This window comes from Phalacrocorax carbo, chromosome 2, assembly GCF_963921805.1.
Source record: "Phalacrocorax carbo chromosome 2, bPhaCar2.1, whole genome shotgun sequence".
Lineage (NCBI taxonomy): Eukaryota > Metazoa > Chordata > Aves > Suliformes > Phalacrocoracidae > Phalacrocorax > Phalacrocorax carbo.
This window is the reverse complement of record NC_087514.1, coordinates 148,617,628-148,644,831: the sequence shown is the minus strand read 5'-3', so window position 1 is coordinate 148,644,831 and position 27,204 is coordinate 148,617,628. Positions and strand designations below refer to the sequence as shown.

At 39.5% G+C, this 27,204-nt stretch overlaps 1 protein-coding gene across 13 annotated transcripts in view; it reads right to left on the bottom strand.

Annotated features, from left to right (window-relative positions):
* KIAA1217 (KIAA1217 ortholog) overlaps nt 1-27,204 on the bottom strand; it is a 370,897-nt gene that overhangs the window by 67,799 nt on the left and 275,894 nt on the right. For 12 of the 13 annotated variants that reach the window (XR_010371767.1, XR_010371766.1, XM_064444796.1 and 9 more), the window contains 2 exons: nt 15,024-15,222; nt 9,500-9,593 (listed from right to left, as the gene is read on the bottom strand). Coding sequence is in view for 10 of the 13 variants with exons in the window: in XM_064444796.1 (XP_064300866.1) it covers nt 9,500-9,593; nt 15,024-15,222 (293 nt within the window). In the remaining 3 variants the exon portion in view is untranslated. Of the gene's footprint in view, nt 1-3,843; nt 4,089-9,499; nt 9,594-15,023; nt 15,223-27,204 lie in introns of those variants that run through there. The other variant, XM_064444802.1, reaches the window with a different exon arrangement.

Sequence of the window (27,204 nt, the reverse complement as noted above, 5' to 3'; positions counted from 1 at the left end):
TCATTTCCTACTAACACATGAAATGTGACAGTTAAAAAAAAAAATCATTGAAATTATCAAATTAAGCAGGGAGAAATTAATAAATCTCTCATGCTTGAATTTTGTATGCTTCTTTAGTGTACTTTCCAGACAGAATAGAATGGTGAGTACACTAAGGAACCTCTTGGCATTTCAGCCAAAATTTTCCAGGGTGTTACCAAAAATGACAAAAATCTAAACATACTGGACATACTGGAACGTAACACATTTCAATCCTAAAAAGGTCGGATTTACATAATTACATCATTGGTTTGCCAATATCCACATTTATCTCATCAGTATAGCATGGCCCGCCCATCTTATAAGTTACTAGACTGTTTGGATAGAACATATAAAAGCTGTTTCTGATTTTTTTTTTTAAGTTAACATTATTATACCCCTCATAACTAGTACTGCATTCAAACCAACGGTTTCTTTTGTTTTCAAATCAACTGGGTTTTTTTTTGCTTTTCCACAGGTGCTTTTTAGGTAGAATTTTCTGAGAACAAACAGGAGTTATGTAATTCATGAAGATGTAGCAAGCATTTCCTCCTCCCCTCCCCATTCTCCTTGAAGGGATCAAGCACATCATGTACATAACGTAGACAGCCACCACCAACACAGGGAGCTAAACCCTTCAGACCAGTCTCAATTTCAGCACTTCCTCAAGGCACTGCTGAACTGATGGGGTCATCCCTTTTTTTTTTCCAAAAAAGGAATAGTTTCAAACATGTGCAGTTCTGGTACAGATCAGCATTTCTATTTGGTTTAAATATGCTGTATATCAGATTTCTTCTCTTTAAATAAAGAAATACTGTTAGTAATTGCTGTCATAAATCAAAATAAATGCATGGCTTTCTGACTCGCTGTACTAATGACTCAGATCTTATTTTTGTTCCATATTTGTATCTCTTCTCACTGCACTGAAGCCAAATAAAACTGAACAAGTTGATATGGTTAAATGAACATAAAGGAAAGCATAACCCTTGGTCTAATGAGTCAAAACACAATTTCTGTTACATATATATGGAACAGATTAGGACGTAAATAACATAAAAATGTTATGAAACAGAGCTGATTGATAGTTAAAAGACCTAAGCAGCATGTTTACACCTGTAGCCAGCTGCTTCTTCTAATATAAGGGCATAGCAAATCAGAAGAAATGAGTTGCTGGGTTGAGTTTTGGAGTCAGCACTATCAGCAGGAGAAATGGTCATGGAAGCCTTATATACACCTGGATTTTGCAAAGTGAGTGTCTAAGTTGCACTGCTTCTCATACCTGCAAGGCCCAGCAGTATTTGCAGTTGTAAATACGTGCTATCAGTGCCTCAATTAAGAGTCTCCTTAGATCACAAACTTCTTCATATACTGTTTGAGCCCTATGTTTTCTTTTCATTTTACTTCCTTCTATTCAAAAATATACACAAATTGGTCAGCATGACTGAAGTAAACAACCTAGCTTATCCTAAGGTCAAGCTATCTATAGCAAATACTAAGTGACTGAGGGACTAGCCCTTTACCCGACACACCCTTTCAGTCTTTTCACTTAGTCACACGGAGTTCTAATTTGCAATGATGTAAGAAAGGCATATGTTCACACAAAAAATAATTTCAGCATCACATCATTTCTCATGGAGTCCTGTTGCCTGCTGATATTTGCAACTGCCTTGCTCTTGCCAGCTGAGGCTTTTCTTACCCTAGATCTTACATGTATCCAAGAAAATATATTTTTACTGCTCATATTTTCAGAAGTCTGATTAGTTTTCCAGAGCCCTTATTAGAAAAAGTATGATCCGACATGGAGAAGAATCAAGGTCCTCAGATATATAGCTGCATTCTCCTAGACACGAGGTACTGGTTAACTCCTGTTTGTTCAAAGGAAGATGGGGACAGAATTAATCCTCTTTAGTATTCATTAGGCTTATCTAGAGACAGGTAACTAATAATATACTGAAGTGAAGACTCAGTGGAAAGCAGAGAATTTGGGTCATGATCATGAACATTTTGGATCTGTGAAAAACTTCTTGGGAAAGATAAGGTCCTGAATAAGAAGCAAATGGCAGTTTTGAAGAAGAAAAAACATTGCTTCTAACTTTACCTGGGTTCTAAGAACTGCGGTACCAAAACATCCACCTCCACAAAGTGATTTTTAGCCCCTGTTTGAGTAACAGCTCATTTGGAAATCTAACTAGAAATCATAAAGCTTGGTTGGACTTTGGCTTATGGTGCAGGGACAGGCAAGTCAGATAAGCTACTTTGTTACAAAGGAGGTAATGGAGGACCTCCCGTCTTAATAAGGGAGGTCACAGCCATGAGCATTTTTATCATCTGTCAATGTGTTTAGGGAGCTCTGGCAACATCCGTCTCTGCCAGCTACTTAGGATTTAAAGTAAACAGCCAAATTAGTGCAAAATGTTCTACTAAAAGCGAGGACAGTGAAAAAGAGTAAAACTTCTAAAGAATTGGAACAGGGAAATATCATGTAAAAAGCAGTGGAATAAGAATAAAACCAGAAACTACTAGACAATAAAAATGGACTCAAATCCAATCCTTATACTTTAATTCACGGCAGTGAAAGTTTTGCCTGAGAACCTCAGACTTATGTGAGAGATAAGACTTCTAATGTTAATGAATGGCTGAAAAGAACTTCACACAAGGCGGATCACATGTAGTCATTAAATAACTTCATCAGCTCCAGGGCAAGCTCTAAGCAAACCTCAACATGAAAGGCAGGCTAGCTTGAATACAGGCCTGTTAGTGGGAAATAAAGAACTCTGCTTAACTAAAAATTCCACTAAAAGAACTGTATTGTGGTTGCAAGTTGATCTGTGTCCAGAGATGAAACTCTCTGGGAGTTTCCAGGTAACTGGTTTGTGATATCTACCCTATGACACTCCTCTTAGACTAACTGGAACATTACTGCATGGGTGCGGCAAGCTCATGTTCCTTGAACAGTTAAATATCAAGAACATGACACTTTCTTTCAATGGCAGGCTTGTTATAAACTTAAAATCCATCCTCACTATTTGAAAACTTAAAAAAAGATATCTTTTAAAATGTTGGTACAGTAATAGGATCTACATGGTTACATTCCTTACACAGGTTGTTTGCGAAATAAATATAATATACCAAAGCGCATAGCCATCGTATTAAAAAGCCACAACGCAGCATCCATCCAACCATAACGCAGGATCTGTGCCTTTAAACAGACTGACTTTTTGCCAGATAACATTTGAAATTTATATAACGTTTTGTGTGTGGCTAAAATAGAAAAATTCTCTTCCCCTTAAAATTCTATTCACTTTCCCACTAACTTAGGCTTTCTATAGCAGTAGGTATTGTATATCAAAGGGCATATGAATGAAAGAGAACAGGTACATTTACAGTCTTTCATCACAATCTGATTTGATGCAGCTACTTCTCAGTGTCTGCAGCTCTGTAGTTGCATAAATAATTGGCAACTACTGACAACCCATTCGAAGCAACAGTAGTAAAATTCATAACAGTAAAAAAAAAACCCAAAAACTAGAAAGTCAGAGACCTCTTTTATATATTTTGTTCAAATCTCAGCAAAATTTGTAATGGCAAGTTGGAAAATAACTGTTTAATATGTAGATTTGAAACTAGACATAAAATCTGAGAGTAGAGTTTGGTGATTTAGAGAGCAATTAAACATTTATTTTCTCATATGGCTCAAGGAAGAAGAAACAGTTTTCATTGTTCTGATATAAATTCCCAGTTGATCTGAAAATATCTTTTAGTTTGGAAAGAAAAAAAGAAGAAAAGGAGTTAGATATCTCTCACTATTTGTAAGCATCATCTTACCTTACATCTCTTGGTGAGTTCTGTTTCTAGACGACTTTGGCAGGTATTTTAATTCAGAATTAGTTTCAGCAATACATGCCATTTCATCTTCTCTTTAAAATAATCAGCTTTTTCTCTTTTCCTCAGACAAAGTATGTGGGCTAAGAGAGCTGCAGCATTTCTGTTCAAGCGATTTCATGGACACTCAGAGGCTTTCTTTCTACTGTATGAAAGTTAAATCTGAGTAAGGAAGGCATTTTTCCTGTCCCGGAAATCAGTATAACCAAAACCAATGCTGAGCTAAGGAGAAATGTTTCTTCCATGTGTTCTGTTTGGCAGACACTGCAAGTCATATCAAGGAAACACGTGATGTTTATAAATACAATATGGCTCATGTTGTCATAACCTTTCAATGACAAAAAGAGCATTAGAAAAAGCAGACAGCAAAACAGCAGGAAAGATGAGATTTGTATCATTTGGAAGGTCTCTATCAGATAATAGAGGTATTAGCGTTTGCTTTTTCTTTTTTCTTTTTCTTCCCAAAAGAAAACAAAGTTTTATAGTAAGAGGATCAGTAAGGCAAACACATGGCAATTTATATAAATGCTGTCCTTTAGGCATCCTAGCACTAAAATGCATTCACCCAATTTATTGCTTGAATTCTTTTCCAATAAATACTTTTGCCCTCAATACCTCTACGTAGTTCAAGGAGCTGTTATTCTTTTTAGCCATAGTATACAATGAACAAATGTAATTTTGGCAGCATCTGCAGATTTTATGTTTCTTAATGTTAAGATCACAAACAATCCAATGAAAAGAAGTTAAACATCTCAAAGAAGCTGGATGTATGTTTACAGATACCTTAAGAACACAGAAGGATAATCCTGCTTTTATTATCGCTGTATCTTTCCTGCAAACCAGCATTGAATTTGAGGCTTCTTGGATGCTTTAAATTCTTGGGGAGTTGTTTGAAGTGTTTTAGGATTTGTAGAGTTTTTTTTAACTTCACAGAATACACCTAACTCTAGAGAGTTAAAATGTTAGCAACCTGCTAGCCAAGCGCTTTCAGTGGAAAAATTAAAATCTGCTGTTGTGCAATTTCAGTAATAAAAGCTGTTCAGCACAACAGTTTACCCAACTTATCAAATGTCTGCCTTATTTTACTGTACAACTCATTTTAACCCATCCTCTTTCACCTTGGCAGCCTAAAGCTCCATCACTGCCAGGAACATCATCACCTTTTTGCCATTCTAACTCCCAGAAAATGTGGAGTTTCCAGGTACCCCCTGCTCCCCCAACTCAACTCCAACTCAATTTACCCTAATTGTTCTTTCTTGGAGAAACAGTCTCTAAACAAAAATCCAAAACACCGCAAAACGTACCTCAATACAACAGCAACCACAACAAATATTCTTTGGATATTCTGGCCTCGCCCACCCAGCAGAGGTCTGGGATAAAGCACTGACCTGCTAAGGCCCTACGCAAGTCGGAATTAAGCAAAAACATGGTGGGTCTAGGATACTTTAAAACAAAGTGTTATCCACAGACTTTACGGCAGGTGGTTGGGAAGAGAAAGATTGCCAAGGAAAATAGCCACCGGTTTGTTATGAAGTAAAAATTCCCTCCCAATTCTCAAAATTGGCAGACAGATGAAGCCCAAAACAAACCACTGCATAAACCAACATTATTAGTATCCAACTGTGCCACCAGAAACACAGACAAGCTGCAATGACAGAAGGGGAAGATTATAATTTAGGATTCTTCCCCTTTTAGACTCTCCATAAAAGGAGGGTGTGGGGAATGAGGACAGAAAATATGCTGTGCACATTCGGTGGGGGAATCACTTCCACTCAGAGTCACCAGGGGCTCACAGCAACAACCCAGGATAAAAGGAGCTGTGGCACTTCCAAAGAAATTCAATTCATTCAGCAACATACGAAAATCTGCCGTCAGTTCTTTAGATGTTGAATCTATACACTACCGCTAAACACGAGAAGAGAGGCAACCTAGACCCTACATCTAGTAAGCCTGAGAAAGCCTTTTCCTCTTTGAATCTATGCAAATCACAAACGTTAAATTTAACGGCACAAACCACATGGCTGTGTACATGCATTTGCACTGGAATTCAAAACAGTGCCAGGGAGAATAAAAAGATCATCTAAACCTTTGGACATGAGACAGTATTTTGTCAAAAGAAAGTACTGTTGCACAGAGAGCTAGAAAGTGCTGATAAATGTTACAAATTCAGGCTAAGGAATAAATGAATTAAATGCAGCAGTGTGAAGATACATTTCTCCAAGGAAAACAGCTGCTACAGTTTTTCAGCATATATTTTGGGAAAGGAATAATAAAAAAAGGAAGAGCACAGACACAAATATTCAGTGAGACAGCACTATGTGACTACCTCTTGCTTGAACAGCATTCAACATGGCAGACCTGTCAAACAAACCATGCTCTTCAAGATGTAAACAGTCACAGCATGGTATCAGTAGGCAAGTAAGGCACTCAAGGATTTCAGGAGAAACTGTCCTTTAGAACTTGCTTGGACTGCAAGCACAACCCATTCAGAAAAATGCATGAAACACAAAGAAGACCAGGGAAATCAGAATTAATGGACATGAATGCTGAGTGGTTTGACAGGAGATCTAAAACTCACGGATCCCACATTCCTCTCACACATTCTGAGTCTTCTTGTCCGTACGGATAATACTTAATACTTCAAGTGTTACTGCCAATTCTTATACAGGTCTCACATCTGTTTGGTAGTTAAAACAGGTGTCCAAGCTGGCAGCTAGCATTATTTTCTGAGATTATTTTGGGTCTGTTACATGGAAATGATTATAAATCACATGAATAGAAGCCTGAACATCATCAAACCCAGGGATAAAGGTTCCAAAGGGAAAAGAAAGCGAACAGTAGAAAAATCTGTAAAGGCAAAACTTTCCCAAACCTCAAAAAACCAAAGCTTTAACTCACATATGCCAGGAGCTACAACCACACTCACAGTATCACCATGGAAAAATGTACTTAAAATGGCTAATTCACAATATTCTAAATACTGTTCTGAATAAGCTGCTTTTCTGTAGGTTTTTTGAAACAGTTATCCATGATGCAGAGCACAGTGTTACAAAAGTTACTCCCTACCTCCCACAGTAGTGAATTTAGCGCTCATACATCACATGAAATAGAAGAATGTCAATTTACCCAATGCAAACACGCACAAACACAAAAGGAGTGATGAGAAGCAAAGCTTTTTCCACAATCTTTTTGGTACCGTGCAATACCTGTACAGAAAGTGTACATGTTTCTCACTTACTCCTCACGCATTTCCACCCCCTTTAATCTGGTTTGCTAAGGAAAGAGGGATAGACAATCCATCTGCTTATCGGTGGTTGTCTCCCCTGACCTAATAACCTGTGAATCTGCAGGCAAAGTTCAACCAGATTTAACTGAAGGGTAGAGACCATTAGACCGCTATGACCCTACAAATTTTGCCAAATTAGAGATTTGCAAGAAGATCCTGCAGTACTTATGCTGAATAGAGGAAAAGTTGCAGTGTGTGCTCCAGCTTTTTAGACTCTGGAGGATGAGGATCAGAGAAAGCATTATTGAATCCCTCTACTTTGAGAAAAGCCTCAGTTAGGATCTGAGTGTTACTGCACAACACTCATCCTTAGACAAATGCACACCCTTAGACAAACAGGTTTTATTATTTCCGGAGCTCAAGAAATCACTTGTTTCCATGCTCATAACTTTGAAGTGCAGAAGTTCACACAGATCAAAGGGAAGACTTTTTGCACGTTTCTCCACAAAGACCCTATGAACATCCTGGCTCTGACTTTACTTCTCAGACCAGCAAGACAAGAAATTTGCCAATGCAAAGGAAAAGCCAAATGAGAAAGTAAGCTGTTTTGTTGGATGCACAGAATTTCAAAATGGCATCTTTGGCATTTCAGCAAGCAAAATACAATACTCTACCATGAAACCACCACTTCTGCAAAGGTCATCACTGTGTTGCCATAATTTCTGAGTTATGGTCAAGAGACATAACTAAGACATACTCAAGAGGTATAAAGTGTGCATATCTGTTGTACAACACAGTATTTGGATTATTATATTATCACAGTTTTTGCACAGAAGCAACACCTGTGTTCAAAACAACTCTGTTAAGCAGTAAATGCCTGGAAGAGGGCAAAAGAAGTAGTCTTTACTTTTGAATATATGGAGGAGAAACAGTAGTTAACCATATCTGAAAACAGGTCTAGAGCACAGAAATAAAGCCACAGTAGATACATTCAGCTTCCACTGCACATGGCACAAACTTTGTAAAGCGATGGTGAAATTGTTACGAGTTAATGTCATAATGCACAATGATAGTATGTCATGCCTTTGAATAGGAATGAGATGTATCGGATACATCCAGTTACTGATACAGGAATATAACTAGAACTGAAGAATTTCAGGACCTTAAAGAAGACACTAAAAACTCTCACACTGGCCCTTTGAAGCACATCAATTTGCTCTCTCATGTTGTGTGTGCAGCAGTGTGAATAATCAAGTAATTAGATTTCTGACCTATTAAAAGAACCATTTTATAACTGAAGTACATAAATGAGAGGTGGCTGAGAATAGTGCCTGTAAATAAACTATTGCAATCTTTCTAAAATAATGAGGCTCTAAACTGTTGAAACAGCAGAAGTATTTACATGAAATATTAATAATAAAGCAGTGTGACATGCTCAGAATTGATAATGAAACCAAGAAGCAAATGTACAATTAAGCAAATCACAGGAAATTTTCTGTGCAGTTCAATCAGCTTTGGAGCACATAAAAGCCACAAAGCAGGTAGTACGGTACTGGCATTCGCTTCTGGCCCCATTGAACTCATTGGGTTGTACCGTTTCCTGGGGACAGACCTAGGATGGGTGGGAAGGAGATAAGGTTGTGTAAGCTCACCACCGCCACCCTCTGCTGCAACATTAGCTGGTGGTAACACGGTGGAAGAGGTGCAGCACAGCCAAATCTCCTCCTGCCCTCTCAGCATCGATGTGGGAGATTACAGGCCAACAAAAGATAGACACAGTAACAGAGAGAAATCAAATACCTTTCAAATGCCTTTGCTGTAGTTTCTCAATACAAAATGTTCACTTGAAAATGCAAATACTTCAGTCCTTGTTCAGTACAGGTAGGAAATTTTTGAAAAAGACTAACCCAATTACACCACAATAGGTATTTATCAGGATTTCTTATTTGAAATGGTCGTGTTTCAATAGAATTCAAGCTAGGTACATCTGCTCAGCTACTGCAAACCAGTCCATGCTGAAGCCTTGCTGGAGTGACCTAATGCAATGCTGTACTTCACTGTAAAGGGTTTGGAAACATGAAATAAGAAGTTGTATGGACTCTGAGCACTGTCTGTGTCCCAAAATAAGTAATTAAAGGCTGTGCTTTGTTTCACATGCTTTAACGCTAGCAGACTAGAACACACAAAAAAACCAGTTAATGCTCAGGTCAAGTAATTGGAAAAAGCAAAGCAAAGAAACATTACAGTATGTATATGTGTGATATATAAACCCTCAATTTTATGAATTGTTGTGTACATATTACAGTTAAGAATTTAAACATTTAACATAAAAGCCGGAAGAAAGAGGAGTATAAATGCAGCATTAGTACTTACCCTTATATCTCCATTTACAGCTCTGGAAGTGTGATTAAATGCATGTGCAGGATCTTTGTTGTAAACTTTAAGGAAAGATCGGTCTTGAATATTCCTGGAATCAAAAGAATCAGCAATGATAACAGATGAAAGTAGTTGTATTTACTTTGTTGCCCAAAAGTTTCAGGTAACAGACAAACATAGTAGGTCTGCTGCTGACCTATAAGAAAAACCTGAATGCCATAAATTAGACACACACAAGCAAACAAAAGCCTACTTTGATTCTCTTTCCCATGGGAAGTATCATTCTTTTGCTATAACTCCACACCCATAAAAATTAGATAGTGTTAAGTTTCTTTCAAGATCCTGCCATAGAGTGAAAACACTTTGAAGACAATAGAGCTTCAACATTTACACGGCGCTCAAAAGGATTTAGTTAATATTTACATGTTTTATTGTGTACTCAGCCCACATGAATTTTTGCTATTCTAAGAAGCAAGAATATCAAAAGAAAAGCAGTCTTTCTAACTGCAATTATTCTTGAGGCGATTCTAATTATCAGCTTGTTCACAAACCTGAAAAAATAATCCAGAAAAGCTAAAAATTCAGTAGCAGGTAAATCCTTCCTCTAAACGTTATCTATAATAAAGATTGGTTTTTAAGGGAAAAAATAGAAACTACAAAAACAAATAAACAAGCTAAAGTTTTGATGAAAGCTCCCACAGAAATGGTTGAGACAGAAAGCCCAAAGAGAATATTTGTGTTTAATAAGGACCCAACACTTTGTCATTCATTAGTCCACTTTTAAACTACTACATTTAGGAAAAGGTTAGGTCACGTTAATTTTCTATTTTGTTTCAAAACCTACCTGTCAATAATTTTATGGCTTAGACATTTGCGCTGAGTTCTGCTGATTTCTTGCTCACATTTAATCAGCAGTAAAGTCTCCAATCTACACTCAGTTACATCCTTTCAAAGCTGCGATTCCTTTCATTTCCCAGTAGTGATCTCTAGAGAATTTACTTACACATGTGACTGAATTCCTTTCCTCCAGGTGCAGCTACAAGTCTAGTGAACTGATCTTAATCACTGGGATTATCATTTAAAAATGAAGGAAAGGATTCTTGGGCAGGTCCAATTTCTTTCTTACAATGTCATATTACAATCAGTGATTCCTTTGAATGGGTAGCTAGTCAGAACTTGTGCTGCTGTTGTAGATGTCAAGTAGTTATTAAAGAAACCCCACAGCTTGAGAGATCAGTGCCTTCTGTTTAAGAACTTCAGGGCTGATGAAAAGTTTAGTATTTATGAGTGTTTACTTGTAGACTGCATAGGAAAATAGCTACCTTGTGGCAAGTTCAAGTTCTTCAATTATTTATGGTAACATAAACTGTTTTCCATCTTGCAAATGTGACCCTTTCGCTTTGAGACTTGCACTGGGAGTCTCAGTTACCATTTTCTGCCTCAGACTTCAAAATATGTTCTTTTCGATATGAAGCAAGCTCTCTCATCTTCAGTTCAAGAAACAGTATATTATTCATTTAAATAAATTCTATCTGCTGTCTTTTCTGTCTGATGGCTATGAGATGGCACCTCAACTAACTGGAGTTTGTTTTAAAAGCATTCTCTGTAAATATTTCTTGTAGAAACATGACACTTTAAAGTAAAACATTGCTGCAAGGCAAAGCACCAAAATACTAGGCATTTGATCTCTGAAGTTAATTCTATTTCACCTCATGTTGCTATTCTAAGATAAACATTACTGATAACAGGTATATATTACTGTACTTTTATTATTACTATTATTTGCATTACTGTAGCTCCCAGATGCCCTTGGCATGTTCAAAGGCCTCATTGATCCATGTGTGCTGTAAAAACACCCCAGGAATACAACTTCTTCACCATCTTACAAGGTGAATAGAAGACACAAAAGACAACAGGACAGCTGCAGAGACATATGGGAACAAAAAGAAATGAGAAGGCCATAGTGTCTCCAGCCGGAGGAGCAATAAACAGATCCTGGGCTCACGGGCATGCTTTGAGTAGGCAGTGCAACAGAGAGAGCAGGAAGGTGGGACTGGAAGACCAACACAGTGGCTTTGCAGATGTCTGTGGAGGATGCCTTCCAAGCGCGTTAGAGAGCTGCCTGAGAGAGAGCGTGAAGGCACTTGTTCGAAAATTAAAGACATGTAGAATGAAAGTTGACATTATTCACCAAGTGGAAGCAGATGGTACTCGGTACTGAACAAGAAATGAAAAGTAGCATTGAAGTGGGCTTGGAGGAGCCCTTGTAATGAAGACAAGTAGTTTATATTTAATGAGATGGATAAGATACAGCCAGAGGACAAATGAAAAAAATGCATGAGAAACAGTCTGCTTGTCAAAATAGAAGAATGATCTTTGTTGCTTCATTTGAATGGTTAAGAGCAAACAAGATTACCTGTGTCAACTGCTGAGAAAAGACCATTACAGCAGTTGCTGTTAAAAAGCTGATTAGTTACCTGAGTGTTTTTTTGCTACATGGTGGGAAAGGAAAGGCTGCATCATAGGGATGTTATGCAGAAAAAATCGGAAATCCACACTGGATGCAGAGACCTGAAACACTTTAAAAAAAGGTCCAGGTTATGGGCTTAAGTAGAAGATAGTGCTTTGTCCCCAGTGATTTAAAAAAAAAAAATAAAAGAAAGAAAAGGGGAAGGATGGCCTAATGAAGGAGAACATAAGCTAGGCTGAAACTAATGCTCCATGAGGCTATATTAAAAGAGAAGATTGGGATTTTAGTTGGGACAGAAGAGCTAGGATTCATGTCATCCAACTACAGACATTCACAGGGAAGACAACAACAGCTAGGTTGTCTGGCATGTGTAATTTATCAGACAATTTTATAGGATTAATCACAACCAGCTCAAAATGTGGATGTAAGAATCTCCATTTGGTCAGATGAACCCCATCCTAAGGGAGAAACAGAAAAATAAATGGGAGTCACCCAGGTATTTATGATAATTCAACTAATCCACAGGGATAAGATGATAGAGACAGGTACAGACAAGGAAAAGGCAGGAGGACAAAGCCCTGAAAAAAACCAAGGGAAAATCAATGTTTAAGAAAAGGACTCCTCAAATGATACCTGAAAGGAGAGGAAAAAGACAGGAAGAAATCAGGAAAGAACAGCCACTGAAACAAAGGGAGATCAAAGTTGCAAGAAGAAAACATTGAAAGCACGAGAGATCTGAGAGAAAAAGGGTGTTCACAAAAGCTGGCCATTTGTTGACTTTGACAGTTGCAATAGAACAGTAGGGAATAAAAGACAAGTTGGAATTAGAAGAATAAAGCCCCAGACAGCTTGGAAATGGGTCTAGGACAGAATTAGAAGAGTAAAACTCCAGCTTCACAGTTGTAGTCACTGCTCAGTGCAAGACTGAGCAAGTTGATGGGGTGGGAAGTGGGAATGTATGTTGTGTTCAGGGACAGTTTTGTGGGGAGGCACAGAAGCATGCTAGCAATGTAAACGTAGGCATTTTAAGAAAGTAGTAAATTAATAAAAAGACAGAGCAAGAGGTGCAAGGCACAGAGGAACATGCGACAGCCTCCGAGGTAGGTGGAGAGCTTAAAGAGTTGACTGAAATACCTGCATTTAAGACAAAGAAGAAGAGAGAATTGAAGGAAGACATGGCAAGCAAAGGAAAGAACAATGATACTTCATTATCTGTTCTCTGAGGGGAGACACTGGCAAGATCTTATGAAGGAACAAAAATGGAGAAATTGTTGTGGAAAGTATTCAAAAGCGACGAAAACACAGCTGGTAGTACATGCTTTGGACTCCATTAAGCTGGAATTGTGGAGGTTTCCTTAGTGAGAAGGGTGGCAGAACTGAAGGAGGGAATTTTGCTATGGAGAAAAACAGCTGGGCCGTGGGATTTCCTCTAGAAATGCTCTACAATACAGGCATAGGAACAGAGGAAGCAGATGTTGGGATTGAGCCAGGCCTGAGGTTGGCAGAGTGACGCCTGCAATAGGAGCAAGGGAAAAAAAGGTGGAGTGGTATTGAGATAATCAACAACCATATTCTCGGGGGAAGGGAGGAGATGAAGTCATAAACTGTTAGTCTGAAACTCAAGGGAAGATGGAGGGATAAAGTGAGAGACAAAGAGCTGATGGGCCAGATGATGGTTGGTAATAATGTGCTTGGCAACAGAGATGTAGTAACCCATATCTTGATTTAATCAGTTGATCCAATCTTGTGAATAGGCTGTTTGATGTATAAGAAACTTGAGCACATGGTGAATGATGATGCAAAAAATCAGATGGGTCTTAACATAGGCATTACAGTGGCCAAACTGGGGTGTGGGAGTCTGCAAAGCAAGGAAAAAAAAAAAAACAGAAATTGAAATCCAAGAGGTTGGCTAATGACAAGATACTGGATAGACAGCCTGAGGAGAGCAAGACACAGGAGAGAAAATGGAGTGTGGTGCTGCTCAAAGACTAAGAATAGGAATGGGGGAATTGGAAGTGGCAAGGCTAGAAAAGCTCCAACTTGCTCTTTTGACTACAACATTATATGGAGAAGTACCTGAGCCACAGGATCTCCAGAAGAAACAAGGCAGACAGTACACTTCTCTTCCTTTCACATCAATTTCCTGCGCTACTGGTAGACTGGGAGAGAGTAAACACCTTTTCTGCTTTCTCCTTCATCTTCTTACACTCCTCTGTCCATTCTTTCTATCACATTACTTCTTATGAAAAGGACAGCATAAATGCCCACCATATTTCCTTGCACAGTTTTACAAAGTGTAGCATGTCTGAGGTGTGCCTGAGAGCTTTGTTGCTACATGATTTGGGACTTTCTAGGGACCCTGAGAATCTGGTCCCTCTGGACACACATCAGGACTGAAGGAACAGAGTTCATTAAGCAGCTGCACTCCCACAAACTAAAGGATAGAAAGACGTACCCAAATGTTAGTCAGATCATTTATTGACCAAGCTCTGAATTAGTGAAGGAAAGCGACTGCATCAATCGCTGCAACCTGACATAAAATAGAAAGGTGGTGGGACTGCTGCAGCAGTAGCCACCGGTGCCACAGATCTTCAGCAGTGATAGATGATGACTAATTGGCACTGTTGTGAGGACATCAGTGACATTCATATCTGTAACTTCAAGCTCACAAGTATCAGGCTTTGCTCTGCCAGCGAAGAAAAACCCAGTTTTTCTGTAAATGTTGTTTTGTGTTCCATATTTTAAATACGTATGTCTCAGTTAAAATTCAATAAAATACTAAATATGTGAATCTGCATGTATTATATGAATATTTGAACAAGGTACGCCATTTATCAATGGCTTGTGCAACAGATGTGGTACCTACAGCTGAAGGCAGTGTCAGACCAAACCTCCCATATTACTCAGATACCACTGAACATGCCTTTATGTGTCAGGCTATCTGTCAGATACTTATCAACTTTACTCCTTTTTATTCTGTAAGTGCACTAAAAGAAAAAAAACCCAAAACAAACCCTGAAACCCAACAGCTATAATTCCGTGTTTACTTACCTCACATCACACAATTCATAGTATATGTTTCTGCTCTCATCCTTTATGTAAATGGCCACACTCGGCGATTCCAGCATTTTCATCGTCAGCTGCTGGGGGAAGGCACTTACAAAAAGGGCACGAATTGTGTCTGTGCTTGTGATTTCATTCGGCATCCTCAGCTGCTTTGTTTCATCTCCATACTGAAGATACAAAACACCTACAAGCAAAATATAAAAGCAAGTTACATATTCTTAAGTCCACAGAATTGACCTGGGCTTCAAAGTCCATGGGGAACACAGCCCAGAATGAGTAGAGAAAAATCAACTCTCACTCCTTACTCATAAACCACATACAACATTTTCCTTTTCAACACACTATTGGAACAGAGCATAGAACAGTGATATGGTTGTGCCTTGATAAATACGCTTGCTCCAGTATGGCACTTTGCTGAGAAGCCTATTTTTACTGTTCTTCAGTTAGATAAATCAGAAGTTTACCTTAAGAAGGATAATGGAAAATCTCAAGCACACCAAGTCTGCTCTGCAGTGGAAGGTGTTGGTAAACCACAAGGTACTTGTTAACACAACGTATTTTAACACACCACTTGTTAAACACAATGTATTTTAATGACTCCATGTACCCTGAAGTCCCGCTGGCACTTATGCTTCTGTTACAATGGATTCACCTGAAACATGACAATAGTGCCATGCTTTTTAAAACACAAAACATGACTGCGAAATGCCCTGCTACTGTCGGAAGACAAGTATGAAGATCAGTGTGAACAAGGAAACTACACCATGCAACTCCTATGAAAGTCCAAGTCAGACAACACTGTGGCTACTGCTTCTCAGTGCTCCTAGATACTCCCAGCCCTGGGCTTTCCTACCGCTACAAGGCAAACTGTGATGTTGAGCTTTCCCCTTTGTCATGCTGGTATAACTTCATTTCAGAAATATCTCTGGAACTTCTGATCATTCTTCACCCTACGGGCAACAGGCCACAGCATTAAGCACAGGCCATAGCAGAAAACATTTATGTGTAAGCCAGGCCTAAGAAACTTAAATCTTTTTACAAATTGCTTCACAACACTCCTGTCAACAGAAAGGTATGTTTTATAGTAGGGGAAATTAAACACCCAAGAGGTGAAAGGACATGTTCAAAGAAAGGTTTACAAGTGTAAAACCCAGATTTGATGATGATCATGCGAACATACCACATGACCACCCTTTCCTTCCCTGCATACAGAGCTCTTTCAAAAACAAAAGACTTTCTGCTCCCCTTTTACCAAGGGTCAGTGACAGAAGGACTTGCAAAATATTTTGTCATTTCTCTCAGGGCTGGTCTACATGAAACAAAACACAGTGCAATGAAACGTGCTGTGTCTCCTGCACAAGCAGGACCCATCTGTGCTGGGTTCAAAGGGTGCTCGGAGCAGCCACCCTGCACCTTTAGTCCAGCTAGTACAGCTTCAAGGACTGCCTGTGCAGCATCTGCAGCTCACACAAACACATGATGCATGGCAAGGTGCTTGGCTCAGATACTGCCACTTGGCTGTAAAGCCCACTTGGCAGCTGCAGACATGCCCACATGGTGTAATGGTGAACCATATCTGAACTCATGGGGTCCAGGCTGGCTTTACAGTAAGGAGCTGCATAACCAAAATGACTCAGCACTGTACCCATACCGATAAGATCATAACTCCTTAGTTAAAACTGGTAAAGGTGTAATTTATGGCAAAAGCTAATGTTATGCATGCAGCATAACACCACCCAACTCACATCTCTCAGCACCTCCATCTAATACATGGTGCTGACCTAACCCTGACTAAGCACCATGTTATCATGGTTATACTGCTAACGATGATCTCAGTGCTGGGCAGCTTAGATGCTTAGAAGAGCTTTAATCACAACTTGCTTTCATTTACAGAACAGGAATTATCCTTACAAACTGGTTATTTAAGAGAGAAAAACAAGAAACACACAATAGTAAAGAAAAGTTAAATGCCTGATATATCAAGAATAAGTTAACAAACTTATGACTGAGTCATCTTCTGTGGCCTTTACAAATATCAGTTAATTCTCTCACACAATGACTTGTAAATGGAAAAACACTAGTACTCACATAATCCTCTCATAATTCTCTTCTCATAATGAAGAAGAGAAAACTGAGGCAGAGCGTTAAATAACCCCTGAGTGTAATGAAATAAAATACAGTCAAAGCTTAAATTGGAATTCATTAATTTCCTTCCTGTGAAGCTACAGGACACTCTGTCTAGTCAAGACATCTTTCAAATTACTGCGCTAAAAAAAAATCTTACTGACATTTAGCAACACCTTAATCCATAGGCTCCTGTCCGAAGTGAAGTATTAACAGATACTGTCTGTATTTGGCTGATGTTGGGTGCTTGGGTGCTATAGTATTGAAACCTTCCCACAGAACCAGAAATCACTGGTGTGAACAAGGCACTGCTGCTCTCTTCTGACCCTATGTACCCTCTGGAAACTTTGTGTCCAATTTGAAAATTTCAAGTAATTAGTGAAGCTGGTTGGACTACAGCAATCAAAACCTGGATGCACTGGGTGCATGGAATGTCTTTAAATCGAAGGTGAAAAGTTAGGTATAACTAAAACGGGGGGAAGTAAGTACAGGAGGCCTCCAGATCTTGTTGGGTGAATAATAACATCAAAAACGGTATGGTAGTATACTAGGAATTATTACAGGATATATAAGGAATAGAAAATTAGATAAACTAGCGAGGAAAGCTGTACCTTAAGGTGAAGAAATATGGAGTACATGGTGAGGAAAAGCAGTGAGAACTGTCAGAAATCAAGCTGAGCTATGTTTTGTAAAGTAAAATAAATACCACAATGTTGAGTTAGAGGTTGGTAAAGTTGTCATTAGATTTATTTCAGTCTTTACCCAACCATCAGTTAATCATAGCTTTTTGAGGTGATGGACAGTCTTTGTCTTTTCATGCTGGTTTAGCTCGGTCTTCCACCATGAGTCCATTGAGTAACCAGTTTTGTCTGCACTTTACCTGACACTGAAGTCAGCAGCAATGCCAACAAGCAAAAGTGAGAAAATGCTCGCTTGTTTCTCCCTCGTATTTATGTTGAATCATTAGTTGAGACTTAAGTCAGTTTTAAAAATGAAGGATAACTTTTAAAATCTTGGTGATAGCTATTTTTGTTGGGACACTTCAGGACAATCCAGAGGGGATCACAATAAAAACGGCCAAGCATTTCCTCAAAATCCAGTTTACAATCTTTTTTTTACCAAAACGCCAAGATCATTCCAATTTTCTTTGGGTTTTATTTTACAAAATTGTAATATATAAGACTGTAAGGGTGGCATAGGCCCATATTTTTCTCCTCTCCCCACTCCCAGCTCTCAGGTAAACAGAGATAACAGAGTTGGTGTCCTTATCACCAAATTCAGCAAAAGTCAGGCAGAGAGATGTTTATTACAGTAACAACTCTTGCAGTGTGGAAGAAATTCTTCAATATGCATTTCTTATTTTCCACAGCCTCAAGACTCGTCTCTCCTATTTCACCACACACATTTTCAACTACTCTGAGGTCACCGCCATGATCCTTGTGGTATTTCTAGCCTGAAGCTCTCATACTAGTTTCCATTAGCTACTCCCTGCTGATAATCTGTCCTCCACATTCAGAAAATGTCCATAAATATCCTTAGCTCTCTTCAAGTACTAAGAGAATCAAAAAGTACATCTTCAAAAACAATTACTTATTTTATATAATTTTCTTCCAGCCTGAAGAGTTTTGCTCAAGGTAATAAGTAATTTGATAACAATTTCAATAAAAACAGGAACTGTTTAATTTAGTCCAGTTCTATTTCTTACTGCTATTTCAGCCTTTTCTGCTATTTACTGTGAAAGCTGTAATTCTGCAGTAGATCTGCTACCTAATGAAAAAACATATGGAAAATTCAGTAGTCACATAAAATTTCTACTAAAGGCTTATGAGAAGTAAAAATCTTTATTTCTCTACATTATTTCTCTACAACTATATATTTAGCTGGCTAAGAAGAAAAAGCAAAAACCAAAAAGAAAATGGACAACTTTTGTTAGCTAAAGAAAAACTGGTATTTTTCATATCTGACTGCAGATAAAACCTGTGAAATAGCCTATTGCCAAAAGACAATTTGTCCGCATACATTTGTCAGTGATTCCATCAAGTGTAGACAGTTACTTCTTTCATCTAGAGAGTCTGAGGGAATATTTCAGTTTAACCCAGTTCCCCAGGTGGAAAACAATGTTCTGGCAGATGACTTTTGGACAATAACTGCATCTATACCTTTGCTCTTGCCAGAATAGCCCAACTGACCAACAACATGACTTTTTCATATCCCTAACTGCCAGAACAATGCCAGTAAACTTGGAAGAACACAAAAATCATATAATACTTAATGACAAAATATAAAAAAAAGACAACTGAACACTCAGTGAGATGAACTAGAAATCTCATGTGTACCAGAGCTATTTTTCAGGGGTCCCATAGACTGCCATGCTGCATTTACTCCAGTTCACATTCAGCAATTTAGCATAGTAATATCAGAGGACTACACACAAACAGGCACAGGACATGCCTATGCAGGGTCTTGCAGCTGCACTGCTTTTGCCCACCAGAAGCTGAGCTCCTGACCTCTGAAGAAGCCAGTAAGCCATGGTCAGCTGGCTCCCAGGCAAAGGTAGTAAGCTGGCTAGCACAACTTCAGAGGATGTGTCTGCCAAAGACTACGTAGGCATGTCAAGCATTTATGGACACTGTAAGCAAGTATTTTACACGGGCATTTTTGTTAGCAACTTTTAAAGGGCCAATAGTAAAAAAGACAAGAAAACAGCAATTAAATTTCTTGGAATACATGTTATTCCTCTTGAATAAACACAGAGGGAGAGAGATTAATCCTACTCAATTGCATTTCCTTCCTATAAAAATCAGCTGTATCAAACACACATTACTTGAGTGGTGACTATTTTTATAAACCCTGATTTTTAGTACTAACCCATGAAGAACTGATGTGTTGAAGGGCAGAGTGTTACCATTTTAGGACTCCATAGTCATGGAGTATGACAGTCATGTAGGCCATACATGACTTGGTAGTTTTGCTGCATCTACCAAATTTTCTGGTAGGAATTATCTTCAACACTTCTAAAGTTATTTCATTTCTAAAGAGTTCACTACTGTTACTAGCACGTTTAGGGGTTGAGCCATCAGCACATAAGAGCACAGCTGGCTACAGCATCACACCAGAAATCCACCTACACGGGCTCTAACAAGCAGCTTGACTTTTTAAGTCGTTAAGGCCTACGTTAAACAGGATCTTGGACCTGTGAGCTAGTTAGCATGGTTAAGGAGAACACCAAGAGGTCATTTGCTGAGTTCTCTCCAGTTTGTCGTCTCTTTTGTACCAGGGGAATGAAAACTGGTCATAATACTCCATGTACAGCTTCACAAATACTGCGAAGAAGGGAATAATCACTTTCCTCAACCTTCTTGTTGTCAGACCCTAAGTCCTTTCTGCAAAGCTGCTCCCAAGCCACTCTGTCCCTGCCTATGTTGTTGCACAGGGCTATTCTGTCCCTGCTGCAAGACTTCATTTGCCTCTGCAGAGCTTCATGAAGTTCCTGCTAGCCCATTCCTCTGGCTCACTAGGGTCGCAGTGAGTGGCTGGCTGACCCTTCAGTATATTAAAAGCCCTCCCAAACTTAGTGCCAGACTTGACCCTGCTGATGGTTCATTCCATCCCAAAAGCCAGGTTGTTGATGTTAAAAAGTACTGGCCTCAGAGCCTACCCCTGAGAAAGACCACTGAAAACCAGCTTCCAGTTAGACTGTAAAGCATAAAGCCCTTGAAGGCCACCCATATCTCCCGTGTGGCTACAAGGATGCTATGAAAGGCATGTGAAAGACCTTGTTAAAGCCAAGATAAACAATATCCACTGCTCTGCCTACATCCCACAGCTGGTCTATTTATCATGGAAGGTAATTGGGTAGAAGCAATGGTACCAAGTGCTTGCTTTTTATGAAACAGTTGAGTAGTTAAAAATTTATCCAGCAGGGCTCCCATCAGCCCTGCTCAGACCATTGCCCCTAATATCCCAAGAGAGTACCCTCATCAGCAGCCTATCAAAAAGGCTCTGATGCAGTGATTATCCTCTTATCCTGTTTAAATTGGGCTACTCTATAGCCAAAACTGCAAAAGAGAGAGAGAGAATGAGAACAAAAACAAGAGACAGACTTACAAGATACCACAGAGATTACAATATTTCCCTCTGAGAACAGAAACTTGAACTCAGGCCCAGTATAGTAACTATGCATTAGAATCACTACCTAAACATATAAACAGTATCATGAGCAATGACTAAATGCAAGAACTGTCCTCATTCAGGGACTTGCTGTCAGCACTGGCATCAAATCCTAAATGCACTGTGCTGAGGGACAGGCTAGTAGTGTGCTTCTCTGCTTGGCCAAAATCTTGCGTGCCTTGTGATGCATGGAATTGCAATACACTTTTCTTTGCACACCCTTGTGCAGATGGAAGGGTCTGGTGTTTGTGTGACTTACTACATTAGAGGTAGACTTACAAATTTTACCTAACAGGAAAATTAGATCAAATTTGTCCAAGTGATAGCTCCTGTCCCAGATACGACCCATGGGACAGCTCCATCTGGCCTCCTACTCTTCCTCTGAAGGGTAGTTTGGCCTGTACAAGCTATTGCAGCTGCCAAATCCCTCTTCCAGCAGACATTGAATGCTGAAAGCCCAAATTGCTGCTGCTAAATCAGAATAAGAAGTGGTGGTAGAGCAGGACAAAGACGTTGCACCTTCTGTGCAGGCATGATTTGGAGTAAAGAGAAAAGCTACTGCCACCTCGACATAGCTTTATTCAGTTGATCAGTTTGCATCCTAATTACTCTACCTCTCCCATTATCTTTACCACTTTTCATTCTGGTCCTGCAATAGCAGTATTTTCTCACTATGTATATTACCCAATACGGTGAGGTCCCATTTTTAGTCAGGGTCCTTTAGTAGTATTGTGCTACAAATAAATAATAAAGATTGCATTCAAAAAACATTTAACAGATATAGCAGTGACAGATACAGACTTGCATAACTAATGGTTTTATTCAGCATACTGCATATCTACTCCAGTAGCACTGCAATGAACCCATTGAGCCTATGCTGATACAGCCTGTTGCAATGGAGTCAAATACAGCTCCAGTGTGACACAGCATCTAAAATATACTGCTTGACAGGTTTTTAGTGGCAGACAGAATGTGCTTCTGTTGAAACAGTATGTACTAAATAATATCTTGCTTCTTGGAAGGGTTTTTTTTTTTTCAGATACACACAAGACATTCGCTCATAGGAGGAAGAATGGGTTAAGTAAACAGTAATTGAGTGCATGAGTGCTAGCCTGGGAAGGCCCATATTTCACTCTTCCATATAGCTGTCTTTCACAAATCATGTAAGGACAATAAACGAAACAGAAAAAACTCCCAGCCCTATGATATGTTGATATGAATGTTTATCTTGCTCTTTTGACACAAAATATTTCAGGTAAGAGGTGCTGTGGTTTGTATTTTATTTTCTTTTTAAGTCCAAACACTTCAGCTAGAATTTGAAGAAATATGAAGATAAAGCCTAGAAAAGTTGACCAGGAAAACTACTGTTACCTTAGAATATTTTAATTTCTCAGGGTCTGTGTTTCAATTCAGTGAACGGGACTAGTTGTTTCACGCTGTTTCTCCTATAGAGCTGACAGCCCATGTTAATGTACCTGACCACGGCAGCAAACATTTACATGACTTTTTTGCATGTTGGCTGCTTTGCATACACTGTAAAAAGACAAGATAGGGAAAATTTCTTTAGGATGACTGAATAGATTAAAGCTATACTCAGCCTTAACTTGAAATGCGGTTCCCAGGGAGTTCCTCTCCCATGAATTAAACTGAAGATCCTGCTGACTTCATTAGGCTTGAATCATGCCCTAAGGACTCCGAGAGGGCAGTGTCACTGCTAAAACATCACAGACTTCTCTTACAAAATCTATGGCCGTTCGCACATCTTCTGCCTGATTTACCATCCTTATGTTAATCTTTAGCTCATAAATAGTAAATAACAATTAATTACCACCAATATAATATATAAGTCTACCTTTAGCATTTACATTTTCCTGTGTAAGTCTTACAGTGCATTGCATACATATGTACAGAGAGTTATTTCTACTGTCGGGTGACAGCAACCAAGTCACAATCCCTCTCTCTGCAAAAGTCTTCATATGTATAAAATTGTAACTATGACCGTGACACTCGTTTTAACAGGCTTTGAGAAATACCGGCAAGAAATGCTACAAAAGATCCAGGTGTTACTGTTATAATCAGTAACAGAATTTCCATAGAAGGTGGCAGCAAACTAACTAATCAGACACTAAAATCTGCAGCTGCTAAAACTTGGGGTTGGGAGCTAACAAATAATATTCAGAATATTTCATGATTTTTTAAAGATTGTCCCTGTGCCAATCCTTAAGCAGTTGTATAACTTAACTCCTGTGAGTAATCCCTCTGAAGGCAAGCAAAATGTAAATCTTGGCAGAACTTCTGCAGAGGCCTTTCAATGCCACCTAATTTTAGGCACAGGTTTGCCAGCGAGGAGTCCAGTCATCCTCTGCTTCCTGTTCATCTGGACCAGAGCAGCTGGGTGCCCTGGCTGGGACACCCAAAGAAGGCACCTGCAGCCCACAAGCCATAAAGCTTCATCCTTCTCAGTGACTTCTAAAACCCAAACCTTTGTGCATTTATGGAAATCCCTCCTAATACCATATTCCTCCTTAATCCAGCCCTGCATGTACAGCCCGACCCTGTGGGAGCACCTACTGCTGTTACTGCAACGGGAGGATGTAATCACACCCCGCCCTTCGGGGCTGCAACCGACCGCATCAACTGCCCCGACCACTCGGTCACCACAGAGAATGCTGGTGCCTGCACTTACAAAGGATCAGGCCCATCATCTGTACAGATGTGCCACAAGGGAGACTACAAGTGAAAATATTTGTCAGCCTTTATTTTGTTGCGGAGGTACCGGAGCAGCGACAGCAGTGAGCTGCAGCGCGGGCACGGGCTGGCTGCTGGCATAACCTCGCTGGGCACCTGTCAGGTTCTGCTCCCTGCAGGCAAATTGCAAGTGAAGTTTGTTGAAAGCTTTTGAGGACTTTCCAGGTTTCAGTTGATTCTCGCTCTGACAGTTTTGCTAGATAACTTTTTCCCACAGTTATCACACTGGAAAAACTCCCAGCTTTCAAATAGATATTTAAAAATACATTTAATTTTCTCTTGCACAGTGAATTAATTTATTTTAATATCTTGCTTTGTCTCCAGGCTGCAGATTGATGAGGCAAGTGCCGATTTCTGATGGACACCTTAGCCAAGATAGACCTTAATTTTGAAAGCTGTGGCTGAAATTTTAAATGGCCCCACAATTGGAATACTGTTTTCTGGGTCAGCTCCACATGGCATGCGATAGCCTCACGTGTCAGAATACCATGTTCTATTAGATTAGTTCTGACTGACAAAACCATGATGTTGAGGTAGCCAAAATGCATTACCGTTATTGCTTCTCAAGCTCCATGTTAATTCAGACCACAATTTAAAAACAAACTGGCTTATATGTAGTTAATAAAATAGGAACCTATAGAAAAATTAGAATTTCAAAACAAAAACATCTGGTTTTTAAAACAACAGCATTGAGATATTAAATGTAAAATTAATAAAAATTCCCAAAGTTGGTCATTTTCCTCACTGAAATTATGTTGGCCAAGGATCAAAACATAATTTGTGTTTAAATTAGATTAAATTTAAAAATTAATAAAGATGGAAGAGGAGGTGATTATACATAGCTTGTTTAAAATCATGTGAACAGAAATATTTTCATTATGCTTTTAAAATTGAACTGATAAACTGTGTCCTGTTTTTTAAAAATAAACACTCCCCTTGTACTACTGGAAGGAAAAACAATCCTAAAAGGCCACACTCTGCAAAGAGTCTCAAAATTAAAATTTCAGAACATTGCTTATGGTGGTGTTAGAACACACTGGCAGAAAAGACTGAAAAGGACATCGTCGTAAAGGAAATGCATTGAAGAATAATAATCTACAACTGAACTATTTTAGAATCATTTTTAGACTATCTTTTAAAACAATTTGCTATTAATAGTTGCTGGAACAACCTGAAAATGACAGGCTGTGGGTGGTGTCAATATATTACCTCCTATTTGACTAGTATGATGATCCCTTAAGCCACACACATAGCTGTGACATCTCCTGCAATGCAAGTGGGAAAAAGGCTTATTTTGCTCCAGTTTCAAATCTAAAAGTTCTCAACTCAGATGCTTCATATTACATTGCTTCCTTCCCCGCCTCCCACTGCATTTTGCCTGCTCACACTGGGATAAGCCAGGGTCTTGTCTCTAGTATGTGAAAGACAAGCTAAGATAGAGTGCCTTGCAAGGTCTGAAATCCTGGCCATTGAATAAAATGGTACATCTTCATGTGACCATCCTCCATTAGGCCCTGGACAACACATTTCAGTATATGCAACAGATGCTAAAAAAAGGGTTTAAGAGTGGACTCCTTAATAGTGCACTTCTGCAGCTCTGGACCTCTCATCCCAGCAAAGATACTGTCAAGTGCAAAGAAGGGCAACAACGATAAACAAATGTCTGGGATAGTTTCTGGGTGAGGAACAAGTGATTACAGCAGCAGTTCTCAGTCTGGAGAAGAGATGACCTGAGGGAGATGACAGGCCTACAAAATGAGAGATGGCCCAGGGGGAACAGATAGCAATCTGATGTTTGCTGTCACTTCTAACACAAGGATAAGGGAGCACAACATTAACTTAAAGCAGATAGGCAAATACAAAACAAAGCAACAGAAAAGTGATGGTTGGGCAGTAAACCAAGAAAACTCACTGCCAAAGTCACAGCTGCACTGTTGCGGACATGAAAAATTTACATGGGTTCAAAGGGAGACTGAACAAATACCTGGAGGAGACATCTCTTGAGGGTTATTGTACAGGCAGAAAGCTTAACCAAGAAATCCCTAAGCTAAATATAGCTTGAGGCTGGGAGAGTACTTGGGGGAAGGTTCATACATACACATACTTACCTTGTTCTTGCTCTTGTCTGGACTAGTTGCCTATGGTGCCTCTCAGGGACAAAATACAGAGCCAGGCAGGTTCTTGGTCTAATCCAGTACAGTCCTATAATCTACTAGGTTTATTCATAGTGACGAGCACTTAAGCCTTTTCCAGAAACAGGGCTGTTGTATTCTTTTCAGATGTGCACACTGACAATGAGAAAGCTGTTTCTAGCTCAGCTTTTGGGGGAGAAAGCACTGCACAAAGCACTGGCGCATAGCAGGCCACCTCGTTTGATGCCAGCAAAAAGCTTCCTGAAAGCTGTTTATCAATTCTCAGCTCACAACCAAAGCAGGAGTTCACAGCTGACATACCCTACGCGTCCTGGGGTAATCACTGAATGCCAGCTGAAACCCACACGGTGAAGCTGGACTGAGAGTCCCCCAGGGACCTGCAAAGGCCCAATCCACTTGACATCACATTGAAGCAAATACACATTTTCCAGAAAATCTCAGGGTGAAGCAAGACATTCTGAGGATGCCCTAGCCAGCAGTGACATATAGGCAGAGATGAATCCTCTGCATGTATAGTAAACATACATGTGCTACACACTTGCTCTTACCCAAAAAGTCTTGTCCAGGTTGGAGTCTTCAAAATTTCTCCCAAAAGAGCCTGACATATTGGTGGCCCAACGGGCTTCAGGAGGACAGCAGTGCCACTCCATGAATTGGCATGGGCAGGGATTGGCTCCTTGTCCCCAGCCCCACAGCTCTGCACTTGCCAGCTCTGGGGCTGGCAGGGACCCCTTCCAGCCCTGTTTTCTTCTCATTGGTTGTGTTTGTCAGATATCATAATACCCTTGCCAGAAACTGTCTTAGATTGTTGAGGAACAAGTAAAGCACTGTGGCAGGCTTTGGTATGGTACGATTTACAGCCCAGCTTTCAGTTTATGTCACTCTGTGTGCTGGGAGATGAGTCTACTGGAAAGCAGCATTTCAGCTTATTACCTCTGAGCGAAAACCTGCCTTCCTCAGCAATCCGCATG